A 19,131-nucleotide genomic window follows, 5' to 3' on the forward strand; every position below is an offset into this window, starting at 1 on the left:
TCAAGCCCAGCTGACCAATATTTCAGTACTTTCATGGTAGAGCATCTTCTGAGCTTTCCAAGTAACAAGCAGCTAACATGACTGGAGCCAGAAGATGCAGTAGCTTAATATTTGCTTTCTGTACCCCTCCATAAGTCCCTTTTTGTCCCTTAGCGTAACTGCTAAGTTCCCACCTTACTAGCTGCTCGACTACCTTTTAAGGAGCTTTTTCAGTTGTTTTCCCCAGGAGAGATTAAGTGACTACATTAGAAGTAACAGAACGAATGGATAAAGCCACAGCCTGGAAACAAACCCATTTCTGCAATCTATTCAGAACACCTATTCACAGGTAAAAAATATATGACAGAAATAACAATTTCTGCAAGTGTGTACATGACTATGGAAATAAAACTCATAACCTAGAAGTGAATATTACAGCTATGAGATTTAGGCTCTGATTTGAAGGAGTTAAATTCCCAGGCTGCTTTTTCAGAGCAGGGTGGGGCACTGGGAAGCTAGAGAGGGAGAAAAAAGGCACCTGAGAGCACAGGGAAGGAGCAGCAACACCTGCAGACCAAGTTCCTTTCCACACCTGTATGCTTTGATGCAGATCTTCTCCAGCTGAGCATCTGCCAGAGCCCTTGGCTGTGTTGTGCTGCTCTGTGCACCCCTAGGCATGTGGTGACCTACCTGCACAGCATAGCCCTGTCTGCACCAGGAAGCAAGTGCCACGTCCTCCACTTTGCCTCGCCTCCAGTTGCCTTTCCGTACTGGTGTGGCTGTGCATGGCATGGCCAGGGGGACATGGGCGTCCTCCCCAAATCAGAGTGGGCGTCCTGGAGCATGTTCTTTGAGGGCACCTTCTCCAGCCCCTGGTACAACAAACACCAGGTAAGCACCAGCCCTGCAGCGCTAGGAGGGGGGAGCAGGGAAATCATTTCAGCTTCCCTACACAGTCCTCTGTAAAGCACCTTCCAGCACCCGTTTGCTGACAGTACCTGCTCCTTCTTCACCCCCCAAGCAGTGGCAGTGCAGGAGGCTCTACTGCCCTGGTCTGCCCTGGTTGCTGTTGGTGTTTCTGATGTTGTCAGTGCTGACAATGTGGTATCTGGGCGACTGCAAAACAGAGACTGAAGCGGCCCCCAACAACTAGCAAGTTGAAGCATCTGCTAACAATAAAAATGAATTGGAGGCTGATTAAATCCTTTACTTCTTCCTTTCTTTTTTGCCTCATAAAGTAGGAGGCATGGCAGGGTACTCAACATTCTTGTTTTTCACTACGTAAGAAGCAAACCACTTTTTTATGATGCAAAGTATTGGTATAAATTGTGCATAAAATGGCTTGCTGGTAACTGCTCTCCTTTCTTTGTGAGCAGCCCAGTAGCAGGTTGTAACTCAGGGAAGGTCCCCAAAATGTTTCCCTCTGGATTCTGCATGTGCTGCTGGATGGATATCCAGGTGGCAGGAGGTGTTTCTCAGCTTTAGAGGGGAGGAAAATTGTGAATTCCTCTGCTGGGGTCTCTGAGCAGCAGAGCAGTGCTCCTGCTGGATGCCCAATGGCAATGCTTCTGGGGACCAGAGCAAGGACCCCTTATGGAAGCAAGAGTGTGGAGCCAGGAGTCAGTGTGTGTATGGGAATTAGTGCCCTAGGTCTTGGAGTGCCTGCAGAACTGCTGGGGATTGCAGGGATGCCTGTACATTACAATGGAGTTTTAAATTTGCTTGTGAAACATCCCAGCCCTGCTCCTGTGTTTCTTGGAGTAGTTGCGTGGGAATTGCAGCTTTTTAAGTTGGCGGTTTTCTTGCTCTGGTTTTCAGTGTTGGTATAGTTGAGGCTTTGGAGCAGACAGTGGGTAACTCTGGGTCATGAGCTGCCAAGAACCTTCATTTTCCCAGGAGTTCGCTTCTTCTGTGCACTCTCATTTTCACATTTTACATTTTTTAGAAGCATCAAAAATCATTTCCTCCCTCCACTCCTGGCAAATGGACTGTTCTGGCTGTCTCCGTGGATCAGTCATTTCAGGTCTGCAGGCAGAGGTTCTGTCCTTTCCCCTTGGGAACACAAGACTGTTTTGTCCCCTTCATTAGGTTTTGAAGAGGAGCTCTGTTTTCTGCCTCTACCAGCTCTCATCTGTTTGGAAACATCCCAGGAAGGAGGAGATGGATTGTTTTGGGAGGAGCACTTTTCAGCCTCATGAACCGTCAGGAGTTTAAATATCCCCCAGTCATGAGGGTCTTGGCATGGCTCGTGGCCACAGCTGCCTCGTGCCATGTGGGTATCAAGGGCGTCTACTGAGGCAGGGAGATCTAACACATATTAGGGAAATATGTGGCACTCCAGTAAGTCCTGAATGACGTTTGTAAACATGAAGCTTCCAGGAAGAAGTTAAAGTGCCTGTGTCCTTATTGATCTTGGATACTGGCACGAATGAAGCTGGGGAAATGTGTGGTTGCAAAGGCTGGAAGTGGGACTTGGTGGCATCACATGGATGGAACTTGCTTGGTGCTGCTTAGGGCTGTGCACTGACAGCCTTCCCTGTCATAGTCTCGTGTTGTGCATCATGGGCCGTGGACGTGTTTAATGATGTAGTAAAATCTGATTAAATACTCATTTACCTGATGTATTTCCTAACAAGCTACCACTTCTGTAATATTTTGAGTCTGTTGGAGTAATGAACATAACTCCACATGTGGAGTTTGTTTGCTTAATTTAAAGTACATGTAATTGCCTCAGTTTAATCCTTTTTTTAATTTCTCTTGGCAAATCCCAAAGGTTGTTTATTTATTTCCAATGTTGTTGTTTATGGGCAAAGACATTTTGCAGTGTTAGTCGAGGTTATTAACTGATATTAATCAAGGTACAACTATGTATCAGGGAAGGAGAAAAGAGCTTGGGTAGAAATCATCAATGAAAGCTCAGAAGAAATGCTTCCTCCATAACTCAGTATTTTATGCGACTATTGCGTGTAGTCACTGTGTATGGTTGTTCAAGTGTGGAAGCTGAGCCTGAGAGGGAAAGTCCTTTCATTTCTGCATTTTTTTTTCCCTTCTTTGCCTGTTTCTTAATAAGCTAGGGGTTATTACAGGCTGCCCAGACACGTTAAGAGGTTATTTTATTTCACAGGCTGTGATAAGTCATTTCGGCTCTATCCTTGAGGTTTTCAATGCTGACAGCTCCTTCAGACGGACCGGTGGCCTCCTGTCTCATGGCAATATATCAGCATCTGTCACAGGCTCACTGTGCAGGTGGTGGCTGTGTGCAGCCAGGAAACCCAATCTTTGTGTGCTCTGATCTGCCGGCAGCAGTGGCTGCCATCAGGTGTGGTGAGAAACCCCCAGGATTAAGCACATTGCTGTGAGGTCTTTCTGTGCTGCCTTCTATCATATACGTGAAATGTAAAGTGCTACAATTAAGGCTTCAGCTCATTGTTTTGAAGGAGGAAGTCTTCAGTGCTTCATCTCACCTCTCATTGCTATGAGCTTGATGCAGCCTCTTGATGTTCTCAGCAAGGTGAAAGCATGGTTTGGCCCCAGAGGGAGCTGCCAGAGAAAGGTTATCTCCTCATATACCTTGGCTGAGGAAGCACCCCAGAAACAGTGAGATCCTCTTTTGTGAGAGCTGACACACCAGAGAAAGCTGTTTTCAGATGCTGTCCTACAAGCTTCCATCAGTGTGTTTAATGCACATAAAGAATGAATTTTTCCCCTGCAAGAAGTAACCACCAAGTATTATCAGGACTCTTTTTTCTTCCCAGTCTCTGTAGTTTCCCTCATGCCACACTCTGTTCCCTGATAGACTGCAGATGCTCACTGTTTCAGGCTGATTGGTAAACCAGTTCCTGAGCACAGAGAGAACAGAAACAAACATGCCCTCGCCCTGCTTTCTGCTGCTGTGCTCATCTGTGAAGGCTATAGTGGAAAGTTTTCCCCTGCTCCAGCTCCCTCTTAGAAAACTGTTGAAAGCCAATGAGGGTATCAGAACTGACTCTACTTCCTCATATCATTCTCAGCCTGTTAGGCTTCAGAGTTCAGAGGGTTTCCATTTCCTTTATTATACAGGTGACTGTGTATGGGAGAAAATGTGTACAGAATTCTCAGTGGAAATGCATGTTCTTTACAGCCCTTGAAGTTATAAGAAGGAGTTGCCTTTCTCTTTTAATCTGTCGTGTGGAATCCAAAAGTCAAAACTTGTAATTAAAAAAACACTGTGAACACTTGCTGTCAGTGCTGTTACATGCTCTTCTGCTGTGTTCAGCTGTTGGGAATCCAGCAGCAGTTCCACTGCTCTGTCCACATTTAATTAAGCTCTGCTAGAAAAGGACATGTTGCTTAGGATCAGAAGTGCAGGGCTGTCAGTGGGGCTGGCTTTGCACGCAAGCTTTCAGATTCTGCCAAAGCTCCAGGTCTGATCTGCACTATCCAGGTTAGAGAAAGAACAGCTGCTGCATGAGAATGTATTAATCACTCAAAGATAAAGGAAATAACTACACAAGAGCTTTACCCTTGGCCTGTCCTCCTTGTACTTGTACCACAGGCAAATTGCAGCTCAAATTCATTTTTTCCTATGTGCATTGTAGGAAGAATGGGACTAAGCCATGGGGCTGTTTATAATTTAATATAGGGAAGGTAGGGGATGGGGCAGGAGGTCTGGAGCAGATGCCGTGGATGAGCAAGTAGCCCAGAGACTGGAGGCAGCTTACGGTTTTCTCAGCCAATCTAAGGAATGGTCTGCTGATCTGGTTTCCACCAGGCACTGCTGTAGGTCCCAGAACTCTATGTATATAGACCCAACTAGAGCTCTGCTGAGTGTCTGTTTCCTGATTCTCTCTGGGTTATTTTTCTCAAATCTCAAACTCTTTCCAGTGCTTTCCCTTCTGCCCCTGCTATGGTAAAATGAGTTTTTCAGTTTTTCTGGGGATATTAAAGAGGATGTCAATTTGATTGATTTATGTATTTTTAATCATTCAGGAGATAGATATAACCAGAGGCTTCTTAATTATGCTAATCTGTTTTAAGAGATTTGAGAGCATTAATTTGAAATCTTCTAGGCAGTAAGAACAGCTTGTCATTAGTTAGAAAGTGGGAGCAGAAGATCAGTGTGAGAGAAATTTACTCACCATTTTAAGTATCCTGCCTTGTGCAGAAATCAGTTTTGCTTTGGACTGCTTCAAAGCGGTATTTAACTGAAAGATTTGGGTTATAGTGCAGACTGTCAGATATCCAGCCTGCGCTGACTGCAGAGCTTAAAACAGGCACTATTCTTCAAGACAGAGATTCAGAGCAGCAGAATCAGATTTACCCTGGAGCAGAGAAGGGTGATTGCTTCCTCTGGTCATCACCAAGTAGGAAACACCAGGCACAGGACAAGCTTCAATCCCTATCCTGCTTTGTCCTGCTTACACTGAAGCTCTCCAAATAATAGGCTCTAAATTAAATTGGCCGTGACTATTATGTTGATTTTGGTGTCCCACTGTCTTGCCTCAGAGCTGCAAGGTGAAGTAAATTGAAGGTCTGACTACTCATGCAATCAACCTGCAACGTCTGCAAGTGAGATTTTGTGAAGGTGCTGCATGCTTCTCGGGCATCACTGAAGATATTAAACCTGTATTTCCACTGCTTCACTTGCCATAGTGCCTCATTTAGTGAGACAGTTTGTCTGGATAAGTGGACAGGGGAATTCTCATCTAATTTCTTAAATAAAAGTTGCCCTTCTCTTAAAATCTCACCTATGACCATATGGATAGTTATGATTTTGTGATCCAAAGAAGTCTTCATTGCTCTTTGAAGCTAAGAAATGATGTTCATCTTCTTATGTTCTGGAAGTCTGCTTTGGGCATACAAAAATCGATGTCTCAATCTTACCTTTGCATCTCTCCAGCAATATGCTGGGTCTGATTAACTCCTGTTTGAAGGAATCAATAAAATCCCAGTGACTCAAGTAGAAATTTGACCAAACTCAGGGAACAAGGCTTTAGAAATATGAGCAAACTCCAGAATGTGCATTTCAGTCATAAAGGGGGTGAAGACCTTTGGCTAACCTAATAACCAAGGCTATGATTATTCCATTTGGAGTTTTTGTGACACGTATAAACTGTTATGTTCATGTTTACAGTGTCACCAGAAGAATGGCATTTATTAATGTGAACAGTTGGGAGATATGCTTTCCATTCTGTGACTAATCTAGACTAGAAACATACTGCCAGCAGCTTCAAAAGACAGCCAGTTGGTGTGCGAATCAACGCCAGGCCTGTAGCAGAGATCTTAAGAAATGTGGCAGTGATATTTGCAGAGTAAGCTCAAAAGTAAATAGTATCAAACAAACACATGCGTATTGCAAAAATTGAGGTTATGCCAGTGTAACTCCACTGTTCGCCACGATAGTCATGCCTGATTTATGTTATCTAGGCTAGAAGCTTTGGCCTCCTTTGGTGATATGATCTGTTTTGGTTGTAAGGTGAAAACGAAGAGAGATTGTGGAAAAGTGATAGAAAGAAATAATGGGACTGCTGGATGAGGCACTCAGTGACTTTCTAAGGCCTGCATCACCCTTTGTATCTGGCATTGTTTCTACAGAAGCAATCTTGTGGTTCCTGGGCCTGTGGGATATTGGCCCACCATGCTAAGTGCAAGATCTGGAGGAAGACCCTCCATGTGTGAAAATCATGACTCACAGCAAAGCAAGCTGGCTGCTTGGACATTGCTACTTCAGGATGGCTAAGACAAAGTAGTTAGTAAGTCTAACTTGCTGACTTTAATCCCCTTTAAATGAATCTACTCAGTAGAAGCTAAAATCTACACTGGAATCTTAGCTAGCATGTACAATGATTTAACTATTATCTTGATCAAAATGAGGTAATTTTGCCAACTGATACGAATTGCACTTGAATCCTTTTTCATCACCAGCCAAAGATATCCACGCTGGAAAGAGATTCCTGTAAAAACAATCAAAATATGAGCTTTGTGTACATAGCAGACTTGTAACCAGAGAGTCAACTGACAATTAAAACCTGCTTTAAATTTTGGGGGCTCCAGCCTTGGAGTGAGTGAATTCTGATTCCATTTACTTCGCTTTATGACTCAAACCTACTATTTCCTGCCATTTTATTTATATATTTATGTTTTGGACTTGTCACAAAGATCTTGCATTTATTGACTTTTAATGATATTACTTTCTTTGCTTTTTTTTTTCCTATTTCAGTGACAGTCTTTTTTTTCCCTGCAGTGACTAAAGCACTATGAACATTATCATTCAGTGTCTGTGTTATCATGCAGCAGTCATCATGTCAAGATGACAGAGCAAAGCTTGTAGTGTCTGCTAAAGCTTCAGTCAAACAAAGACTACCAGCTTTTGTCAGGTGAACGCTCTAGCATCTCTTGGCTATAGATCAAAAGCTTCTAGGACAAACTAAAGATCATTATGTGGTTTACATAAGAGAGCTGATGGCACCTGAGGAAAAGGGTGCTCAGTTCCCTCTTTTTCTTTAATTCCTAAAACAGAATGGACAGAATTTATCTGTATAGATCTCATCTCCCTAGTGTTTCCTGTTGAGTGGAAACTGGTTTACTGACACCATAGGCCAACATAATAAAATAGGAGGCATTAGCTTTGGAGCAGCCCTCATACTGTATTCTATAAAATACAAAAAGAAGCCAGAAAATTCTATAAGCTAAACTTGCTGAAAGAATGCTCAAAACAAGATGAAAATACTTTTTATCTTTTTTAGGAGCAACAGTGAGCACAAAAAGGAGACAAAGGTACTTAGAAGGAATTGTTCATCACAACTGATTCTTGCTTTCTCCAGCAGGTCAAAAGATGTTTTGGTTTGTGGTGAACTAGATGTTTCCTCTGTATGCCAGCCAGTGCCCATCACAAACTACAAAATGGCTCACAATGCTTTATATCGAGTTGCAGATCAAAGTAAAAGATCAAAATGCACGACTGTAATATGTCACAAGGAAACAGAAAGGGAAAATGAGGCCACTGTCTACATCCCAGGCCCCTGCAAGAAGTTGGCGTCTGAGATCATTTCTCCAAGAAATGTATTCCTTATCCTAAACCCCAGATTTACATCTTAAGGCTTTGACCAGAAGCATCTGTAAATTAAAAGCATCCAGTTGTGTTTGTGCGTCTGTGCACCCATATACATGTGTGTGAATATTTTAGTGAGTGCAAGACCTCTTGTTTTTAAATCATCACTGATAATCTAGCAGTTGTTTATATTTAAATGAATGGTGTTGCTAACCAGAATGTTCTGCCTTCTGGAGTTCAGTCCTTTTTTTACATTGCAAACTATCTGTAAATGATTAACGCTCTCTGTGGAAATGAACAAGGAGAGCCAAGTGCGTGAGGGGCAGGAAGAAAAGCAAGAAACAAATGTACAGCACCACTCCTCTGCAGGAACTGGAAAGGCCTTTGGGCTGTCCATTCCTCTACCATATAATCACATAATTCTTTTCCCAGATGGATCAAACTTCATTATAAATGCGGTCGGATCTTTTCTGTTTACCCCTCCTTTCATTACTCCTGTTAGGAGCTGCTCTGAAATGCCACCAGCCTTGGAGTGTCCTAATTTCCCATTCATATTTACCCAGGCCCACCAGTGTCAGTGGGATCCAACAGCTGAGCATGTTGAGAAGACTCTTCCATGCACACGAAAGAAGGAGGTAGCTACAGCTAATGGGAGATTCATTCAGGGGATGAGAGACTCGTCTGCCTCTGTTGGAAAGTGATGCTGGAGAGGTGCGTGCTGGAAAGGGCATGTCACTGTCCTGCTCCTCACAGCTGGTATAGGAGATTTTTACTCTTGCTGTCCAGGCTTTGTGTATTTGTAGGTGCAATTTGTGCTCCAGCAAGGCTTGTACTAAAATACCAGAAGGGAACAAGCTAGGTGTATTTTGTTCAGAGGCACGTTTGTGTGTAGAGTCAGAGCGAGGCACTCTGTGCCTTCTCTTGCAACCTAACATAACACTTAACAGCATGATTTATTCAGTCATTCAGATAGCTCCCTACTGAGTTCGCCAGTCTTTCTGAGTACGGGCAGAGCTACTCCATCTTCAAGAGCATGAACTGTCCCCATGAATCTTGTGTGTGCTCCGTGCTTTGAGCTTTCTCCTCCTCAGCACTCCATTAGGTGTCCAGAGAAACACAAGAAACAGGTGGAGATCTCACTATGAGCCAGGATATCATTTCTGGGAATTAATATACCAGGTGTTTTAGTAGTCAGGATTGTACCTTGCCTTTTATTCCAGAAGCAAGACAGGGCCACACTGGAACACCTAGAAAGCCAGCTCAAGCACATTGGCAGAGGGGTATCCCTCAGCCAGTTGGCCTTTTTATGGGAGAAGCTGGTCAGACCGTGCTTGCATCCTTGTATCTCCTGAGGGACTTGGAAACTGACAAAGTTAAACAATCCTTTTCTTGTTTTTCTGGGTATGTAATTTCTGTAGTTGCCATGGAGATGCTATGTGATGGTCCTTGAGAAAATCCTTCTATTAAGATGTTAGCAACTTTGATTGAATTTTTTAGAGCTTCTATTGTGCACACACTGGAGAGGCTTTTATTTGCAATCTAACAGGTGATATTAAAACATGAAATGCTCTCTGATTATGCAGCACAGTGTCACAGTCTCTTAATCTGAGGAACAGTGTAAAAAACCATTCTGTCCCTTCCCCATTCTCTCATTTATTTCCTGATTCTGATGATTCTGATATTTGATTCTCAAGTATTAGAAATTGAAATTTAGGAGATGAGAGGTTTTGCTGTAACTTCTCAGAAAGGAAAAAAAATTACTGCTCATAGTGCTTGTAATATTATATTGGATGGATAAGTCTGTATACGTGCGTATATATACAAGTGTGTCAAAAATTACTTTTTAATTATCTTTTACCTTTAAAATTCATCACCTCAGTTTGGAATACGTTATGAACGTTAACTAATCGGACTGAGAAATATAATTAAGAATGCATGAACATGATCAAAGTATGGAGCTGAACAGAATTGCCCCATCTCTGTGGATGACCTATCCCCTCAAGCTCCTGCACCCTTTGATACCTTACCAAGATTATTTTTTTTCAGCCTTTTCTTTTTCCAGGAAAGAGACAAATTGTAAAGATGTACTCTAAATTCAGAAGCTAATGGATGATAAAACCCAGTAAAGGCAAGAGAACAGCAATGTTTGTGAGATAGGAACTGTATCTACTGTGGTTTGGAATCCTTTGTAATGACTCGTGTAAAACATGTGAAGTGTCTTGTCTTTGTTCAGATTTACTCTGGCTTAGTTCCCTCTCTCTCCTCTCTTCTTGTGTTCCTAAAAAAAGATGGAGTCAAATGCTTTCATTCTCTCCTTGTATGTCCTTTGTCTTTCATGTCACAATGAACAATCCACTTGTATTTTCATTATATGTTCCAATGCTGGTAATTACTCTTATGCTATTGTTTCATGTCTCCATCAGTACTTTACAAATTGCACTGTGAAAACCATTGAAAACAAGGAACTAATTTACTTTATACATCTGTTAAAGCACTGAGTACAGCCTGGGCTCTACAAATAATAGTATCTAAATGATAAGCTTCTCATAATTCCACATGGTAACTCTTTAAAAGCTGTGTTTTTTATTAAGGATTCTGAATTTGCCTTGATTCAGAGTTAATGCAGAATTGGAATTTTAGGAGGCATTTCTCATATTTTTATTACAGGATCCATCCTAATCTGGAGAAATCCTAATTACTGGAATTCAAATGTGGCTTTTGAAGCCATGTAATTCACTACGTTTGTTGAGAACACCTTTAAATCATGAATAAATGCAGAAATAACGAAAAATAGGAGGAGCAGTTTAACTGGTGTTACAAAATAAGCAGAAAATATGAAAAATGATTTTTTTTTTCATGAGTTTAATTTACCAGCATGAAAAGTTTCCACAGATAATGCCCATATAGCTTTTACTCAATACAAATTCAGTTAATCTTTCTAAGTATTCATTTCAGGGGCCTGGAAACTTCAGTTTAACGTGCAATAGGAAAATACAAATGTAATGTGGATAACTTGCACCTCACTGTATAACTGAATCTCCAATGCAGGTTGTACTCTGCCAGGGATAAAGTTATTAGAATTATTGCCAAAAATTTAGATTTCACCCTGGCTTACATTTACCATAAGTCCCTTGCTTTACTTTAACAATAAAAAGGGACCTTACATATAAAAGGCTCTTTTAAAATACTGCCAGAATGATGGGAAAAGGTGTTAGGGTAAAAAAGCATCAGGCTCTGCATGAGTGCTCACAGGAGGATCACATGCAGCAATATGTAATTCTGCTGCTCATTTATTTTGAGTAGCAATACACTGCCACTGCAGTTGGCAAATGATGTCTTCTGTCTGACTCTTCAGAGCCCTCTTCCCCATGTCTGGGTTTGTGTGAGAGCTGGTATGTGGGATGCCATGTACTGGTGAGAGTTCCTCGTAAAGTCATGATCCTTTGGTTACTTTTATGGCTGGCAAACAACACAGGGTCACCATTTTAAAGCACTCACTTTGCCTTGTGAATTTCAATCCGCCTTCAGTGTCCAACATTAGCAGGTGGCTTATAAAGAACATGATACTAACGGGGTATATTTTGGGAGGGTTGTTTCAAACCTGGAACAGTGCTTTTCTAGACTCACAAATAGTTATTTTAACACAAATGAGGCAGTGAGGAGTGGAGGCCTGGGAATGGGGTTGAAAGGCATTCCTTGAACCAGTTTTGCCAGCAAGAGAAACAGAATCTGCTTCTTTTGATGCAGTCCATGATACAGTTGGCTTTCTGTGTTGTGAAGGCACATTGCTGACTCATGGCCAGCTTGCCATCCACCAGTACTGCCAGGTCCTTTTTGGCAGGGCTTCCTTACATCTCCCAGCTTGTACTGAAAGCAAGGGTTGCCACAATCCAGGTATAAGGCCTTGCACTTAGATCTGTTAAACCTCGTGAGGTTCATGTGGGCCCACTGCTCAAGCCTGTCTAAGTCTTTCTGGACAACATCCCATCTCTCAGGCATGTTGTCTGCACTACACAGTTTTGTGTAATGCAAAAAATAATGAGGGTGCATGTGTTGGTGTCATTGAAGAAGATGTTAAAGAGCACTGGTCCCAGTACTGACCCCTAAGGAACAACACTCATCTCTGATTTCCATCCAGACATTGAACCTTTGACCACCACTTTTTGGGTACAATTGTGCAACTAGAGATCTGCCAAACGTTGGTAAATCCACTGTCTCTGTCTATGGTGCATGTGCTGCAAAGCCAACAAGTGGCTTTAACAACTTGTTTCAAATCAAATTAAGGTAAAGGAAATAAAATGTCTGTATTTTTTACTTTTTGGAAAACTTACAGGAAGGATGTTTCTGGGACAAGTGTAATGTATTTGGAAGCATCAGAAGAATGTGTCAACAGTTTGAAATCTGGGGTACGACAGAGTGGCCTGCAGGTTCAGACAGATGTTTTGGATACGAAGGGATTAGCATCTTATGCCAACAACTTTGAGTATTTCAGTCTTTTTCCCATAGAACTTCTTAGTTGTGTTAAGTAGCACCATGGCTCTTGAGTTGTGTCTGCAACTGAATTCCCTCATGGAGATTTGTCTCAAGACTTTTGTGTGGGAAGCTCTGCATGGATGATATCACAACTGGATATCTCAACTGGAAACTCTGTGTTCAGAGAATGTCATGTTTATTACTTAGAAAACTGGCTGCTACACCAGTCCTCTAGCCTCTAAAGGACATTGTGCGGACATAGCACAAATGATAAAGCCTTTTATATGTCAAGATGGGAACACAAGGATTCTAGTGGCCTTCAGGGCAATACAGCAACTGTCTCAGTTTGATAGGGTGATCTTTCTTCTGGTGCAAGTCATCATCTTTCATTCATGCCCCATTTTATTAGTCTGAAATATTGTATCCTATTTTTTCTCTCCTGCTTTGAGCACTGCTTTATGTGATAGCTCTTGTGCATTAGGAAAAGTCTGTTAGCTTATGATGCTCTTTGATTTGGGAAGTTTGCAATCTAATTTTCTCCTTTACTGAATTTTTGCTCTGTGTTATTTTCTTTAACATTGGCATGAATTAACTCACATATGAACTCACATAAGAAAGTATTGCCGTGCTATAGCCATTTGGTGTGACTGTACTTTCATCTTGTCTCCCTGAATGGACCCATGTGATATTTGACCTCACTCTTGCAATGCACTCTGCTTTTAATTTTAGGTGTCTGTCCAGCCCTGGCATTGGAAGTATGATGCTATCACGCTATTAACCAGAGCTCATTAACACATGTCAGTTTAGAGCAGGCAGCGCAGTATATATGCCAACAGCAACATTCAGGTGAACCATGTGGTCATTATGATAAAATGACCTGAGCAGTGAGGGTAAATTTAGAGCTCAGACTGCCACTATAGATTTGCCATGATCCTGTGCAAGCACTGTTTTTCCCTGGCTCCTCAGCCCTGCCCATGGCCTAAGTCTCCACATCATCCCTAGGACTGTCAGACTCTGCCCCAGCGAGGCCACAGCAAGGCCAGGCTCCAGCCTGCAATGGGCCCTTGCCAAGCTAAGCCTATGGACCTGCCCAACCTCTATCTCCATCCCCAGGGAGCTGCTCTGTGCCCCTGGCTGCCTGTTCCTGTCTTGGGATGGGAAGACCTTACTCTTATGGTCTCCATGAGGAGTTACTGGCACTGCTGGCCCTGGAGATGTGGAATGCTGAGTGAAGTTCTGGGAAGTACTGAAACTATGGTCGCATACGTTGTCTAAGTGCTTCCCAGAAAATTAGAAGGCCTAATGTTTGAGCTGCTCCTGGGAATTTATGGAAACTGAAAAATAAGCAATGACTTTTGGGAGATAATTCCAGTTCATAACTTGGGTGATCACGGTGAGAAATCTGAAGCAGCCCACAAGGCTATTTGAAGAAAGCTCACTCTAATCTAATGAAGCAAAGCTCTCGTGTACTTGACAAACCAGCCACTGAGGTACAAAAGCATTTAGTGCTGGAGGGGACAACAGAGATGCTCAGCATGGGAATACTTCCTACTGCAGTCCCTATTCACGTGTTACATAGAGCCATAAAATGGGTACTTAATTTTTCACTTTTTCATTTTTGTATTTAATGACAAATTAAACAGAGTCTCATCCTCTGCCACCAGCTGCATGCAAGTTTTACCTTAAGAGAAAAGGAATGATTCTGAGAAATATTATAGGCCATGATAGTCATTCCATATGGTACCTTACACCTTGATTTTCAGCAACCCAGAGCGGATATAAGACCACAGGTCTGCCCACTCATGCAGATTGAATTTGGTGACCTCACTGTTTTCACCCATGTTCTGCACTGACAGTGTAGCTCACCCTTTGTAGCCATGATCCGTATGCCATGTATGAGGATTGCTGGCTGCCCTCAGGAGCTAGGGCTCCTGCTGAAGGAATTTTACACTGAATGATGAATGTGCTTTTGGCAGCTTAAAAGCTGGATGGAGACCCCCCTTTGAGACCAGCACAGTTCCTCCCTGGAGTCTGGTTGTCTACTGAGTCCTGCTTGGTGTTTGCAGCCATGGGCTGGGATTAAAGAGCTGTAAGGGGCTGTTCAGAGATACAGCTGTGAGGGCTGTATTGGCTGTTGAACTGGAAAAAGCCACAGAGACCATGTTCTGTGCTGCAGTAGCAGGGATATATTACAATTAGTTACGTGAAGGCAACAAAATGATGAGGTAAATGAGCTGGCAGTTCCTGTTTTCTGTTCCCTGCTGTTGCCTTATTCTTAAACCCTTCATGATGAGGCTGACAAGGTCAACTCTCCACCCCCTCACAAAGGAACATGCTGTCATTTAAAAAGAACAAGTCTTTGGGAGCAAAGAAATAATTTTGATTTAACTGCTGTTTTATTGATATTGCTGTTTGTTTGCTGGATGAAGAAAGAAATGCAATAATCCACATATGGACAGTTGAAGTTTGCATGAGATGTAATGCTACTGGCACCAAAGCTTTGGGGAGGAAAACTCACCCCCTGTGCTTCTATGAGGCCCTGGGTGCTGGCCATTTGGTAGCAGTTTCCCTGTGAGGAAAGAGAATGCAAAACTCCTCATGTTCCTGTACTACTTATCTTGGTGACATTTTGCAACCTGCAGAGCATCTTACCCTGTATGATTCTGTTGTCTGCTTTTCCTCCTGAGCCTAAGCTGCTGCAGGAGTACATGAGGCTGGAGATAGTTGGATTCAGATGTGCCTCTTAAGAGTATCATTCTTTTCTAGACTTTTTGTAGTAACACTGTTCTTTCTTCATGCTTTTGGAGATGCTCATTCGTTGTCCTTGTAAAAGTCCACTGATATTACAAGCTAATGTGTCTTCTCATGATACCATACCAGTAGCCTTGTATGGATGAATACACTTAGGACAGCATACAAAGGTTGCAACATTTCAAACATAGATGGGGATGTCTGCTGTGTATCTGTGCACTGAACTTGCTGAAATAATACCTTTGAAAGGCTGTTTCCCAAAATAATAAGTCCTACTTGGATGTTTTTAATTTCTCAGCCTCACAGAAAGTTTGCAGATCTTAATGAAAATTAGGCTGATTAGAAAAGGATTTGGTTAAATAACACGATACATTAAAGAAGCTGTCAGCAGACCCATGATTCTGGCTGCTCTGTCCAATAGTGGATATGTTGAAACATAAAATCACTGTGTTCTAATATGACCAATGTGATCGCTGTTGGTTTTACTTCTGGGTTATGTAATAAAAAAAATGCTTAAAAAAAAAAGAATTTCTGTGTGTAGTGCTCATGTCAGACACATCTAGCTTTTTCTTTTGCAAGACTGAAGGATGTGTTCATCTGAAGGGCTGTAAAACCACCTCTTGCATTAGGATGCCCTTCCGTTTCCCAGTTGTTTACTACTTAACCCCTAGGCACCACACACAAGCTTTGTTATTACAGCCCACTGTATAGTGATATTTTTTATCGGTTTCTTAGTGCAGCCTGAACTCAGTGACTGAAATGTGCAATAATTTGTTTTTGATACTGTTATGATGTACTATCAGAAAACCACTGTCATATTGTTCTTCTTCACCTAATAAGTATGTTTTGTATTTCTCTGTTTGGTGATCCTGCAGACTGAGCTCTTGGGAGTTTTACTTGCTGCTGCCTCAAATCTTCTGATGAGCGTCGCTTTGAGTATACAGGTATGAAATTATTTCTCTTTATTCTGAGCTGTTTGTTTTTAGAAAGCAACTTATTTTAGGATTTGTTTTATTGTATTATTTATTTATTTTTTAAAATAGAGATGCAGCATACAAAATAGTGTACATTACTGTGCATTGGTGGCCTGTGGCTTGGGGAATTTTGCCTTTCTTTATATTCCCTTTCTCCTTCAGGGGCTAAACTTCTTCCTAGGATTTCATCCCCTGAGCATATTCCAAAGCATGAAGTTGCCATAGTGCTCTGCTTTTTCTCACCAAGGGGAACAACTGAGGCTATGGCATGTCACAGACATTACTGTTTGAACCATATTCTGTAGCAAAACCTGCAGAGTGAAATGGAAGCATGAGGAAAATGATTTACAACTTCTTTGTGATTCTCCAGTGATGCTTCCTAAATCAGATATCAGATGGTGAAGTAAAATGCACACTTTACAATAATTTATACTATGATAGCTGTATCAGTTTGTTTCCATCATTTTGAACTCATTTCCCCTTGCAAAGGGGCTGATGGGGTATCTGAGAAAGGAAATGATATTCTGCAGAACCAATGTGGTGAACATTGTGTTCTTCCCCATAATGACAACTTCCTTGTGTTGAATGCCTGGGCTCTGTTTCAAAACTCCTGCATGGTCAAAGTCAGATTATCCTGTTACATACAGGTACTTTCTGTCCAGTCAGAGGGAGAACAATGACACTGTGTAAGTGATACCTTCTCCATGTGACAAGTGCTGATGAAATACTATTTGAGTATGTATTTCTCCTGTTGATACTGTTAAAGCTGGTTTTCCTTTTGAAAATAATGCTTTAGCTGAGATCTTCTTCTAAGGTCAGTTAGGGGATTGTAGCCAAATCCTAAATTCTCCCTGAAGAATTAAGAGTCCTCCCTACAGCAGAAATGATTAAATGCTGCCTTTTCCATCTTGGAATTGTATTCCTAGCTAGAATACTTATCAGGAGCAGAAAAACCAAGTTGTTCAGTTCCCTTATCCCAGTCTGTTGCCAGAGTTCTGATTCTGACCCATCTCTTCCCCTTGGGTGTTGCTAAATTCACAGCACAACCTGCTCATCTGTGCTTTGAGACTAGAACAGAGGCTTGCAGGGATGGCTGAGAAGCACTAGCTAGCATTCACTTCATGCTTTTCAGGTTTGTTCAGAGGTCTAATTTTTCAGTCATTTCCACCATGGCTTAGGAAGTACACATCTGAGTTAACACAAAGCCATCTGTCTGCAATAGCAAGCTGAAAGGCGTGTTTAAAGAGAAAACATTGACGCACCTGGAATTCAAAGATGACAACCCCTTAATTACACCACTTTTGCTATACATAAGAGCACAATGGAAGTCTTTCTTTTCATGCCTGTTGCTAATAATTAATTTTCCAGAAATGTGCTCATCTCCGACTGGCTCGCCAAGCAGAGCTGAAGCCCTTCTACAGGAGTGAGCTGTGGTGGTGTGGAGCTGCCCTGCTTGGCCTTGGAGAGCTGTGCAATTTCACAGCCTATGGATTTGCCCCCATTGCCCTCGTTGCTCCGCTAGGATGTGTATCTATCATAGGTGAGATGTTTGCCACGTTTTCCATTGGTACCTGCTTTATTGAATGCTTATTTGTGACTAAAGGATAATACCAGGGGAACTGCAGCAGGAGCATGAGGGGAAAATGCTAATGCTATGGTTTGAAAAGAAATGATTCATATAATTATGTGAGCTGACAATTTAACACAAACCCTCTACTTAACTCAGAGGCTCTTCTAATTTTTTCCTTTTTTTAATTATTTTTCACTCTGGGGACTCTTGTCCCTCTGTGCTCTGCTAATTCCTGCCATTTTGTCACCTGGTGCCATACCAATAGTGCTGGCAACACAAGCCATCAAGGCCAGGGGCTGATATCCTGCTGCCTGCAGTTATGGTCAGAGCCTGAGTACCCACAATGTGATTTCTGTGTTAACATTATACCAAGTAGTTCCTGCTGCCTGCTCCTTGCCCATCTCCATGCTTCATGTTGGATTGGGCAAATTCACCTGTCTGTACTCACCTGTTGCTGGCAGGTGCCCTCACACTGGGATGTACCTCGGGGTGTGAATGGTGCTGGTTTGTCCTTACTCACATATTAGAGTCACTTCTGCAGAATACTATGCTCTATAAATTGACAGCAATTTTTCTTTCATTAGATCATTACTTTCTTTTTCTCAATGTGTTTTACGAACCCTTCTCTGACATAATACTTACTGCAGCAGGGACTAGAAATTTCCTGGAATTCTTAGCTTAGTTATGGACATTTCATAGAATCATAGAACATCCCAAGTTGGGAGGTATCCACAAGGATCATCAAGTCCAACTCCTGGCTTTGCTCAAGACCACCCAAAAATCAGATGTGCAGACTGGACTTCAGCAGAATTATCTGTATCGTTAGGATGCAATTAATGCAATTTTTACTCTTTGTAGTTGTTCTTTATTTTGGACTTTTTTTTTCTCATAGTTAAGGTTTTTAGAAACCTATCCCAGGTTTGAGATCTCTTGCTTCTTTGATAACGAAACATACATTTTAAAAGATGTGGTTATGTTGTGCTAATGCAAAGCAGAGTACACAGGGCACTGCTGTATAGAGTGTGGGAAAACACAGATACAGAGTACAGCATATCCTTTAATGTGTTGTTCACATCCACAGCTGAAACAAACAGGGCTGAGAGGTAGCACAACAGTTCTGTATACACTGAAGCTCATTTGCTTGCTATTGACAAGTGATAACATTTCATGGTCTTTGTCTAGCTACCAGTTTCATGCTTGGAAGCGATGATGCAGTGAGCAATTCTGCATGGGAAGGTAGACAAATGAATTATCTTCCCTGTGGACTGTCTGTCTGTAGTGGAAGGAGGCAGCCAAACATATGTGGGTGCAATTTAGCAAAGAAGTAGTGGGGGAAGGAAACTGCAGGCAATTTA

General features: G+C 42.0%; 1 protein-coding gene across 5 annotated transcripts in view; it reads left to right on the plus strand.

Annotated features, from left to right (window-relative positions):
* Positions 1-470: 470 nt before the first annotated feature.
* The window catches only part of NIPAL2 (NIPA like domain containing 2), a 46,796-nt gene continuing 28,135 nt past the window's right edge, over positions 471-19,131 (plus strand). For all 5 annotated transcript variants that reach the window (XR_014943317.1, XM_015856136.3, XM_015856137.3 and 2 more), the window contains exons 1-3: positions 471-870; positions 16,108-16,176; positions 17,575-17,746. Coding sequence is in view for 4 of the 5 variants with exons in the window: in XM_015856136.3 (XP_015711622.2) it covers positions 784-870; positions 16,108-16,176; positions 17,575-17,746 (328 nt within the window). In the remaining variant the exon portion in view is untranslated. The remainder of the gene's footprint in view (positions 871-16,107; positions 16,177-17,574; positions 17,747-19,131) is intronic.

The sequence above is a fragment of the Coturnix japonica genome, chromosome 2 (assembly GCF_054131305.1).
Source record: "Coturnix japonica strain WE chromosome 2, WE-NBRP24, whole genome shotgun sequence".
NCBI classification, from domain to species: Eukaryota; Metazoa; Chordata; class Aves; order Galliformes; family Phasianidae; genus Coturnix; species Coturnix japonica.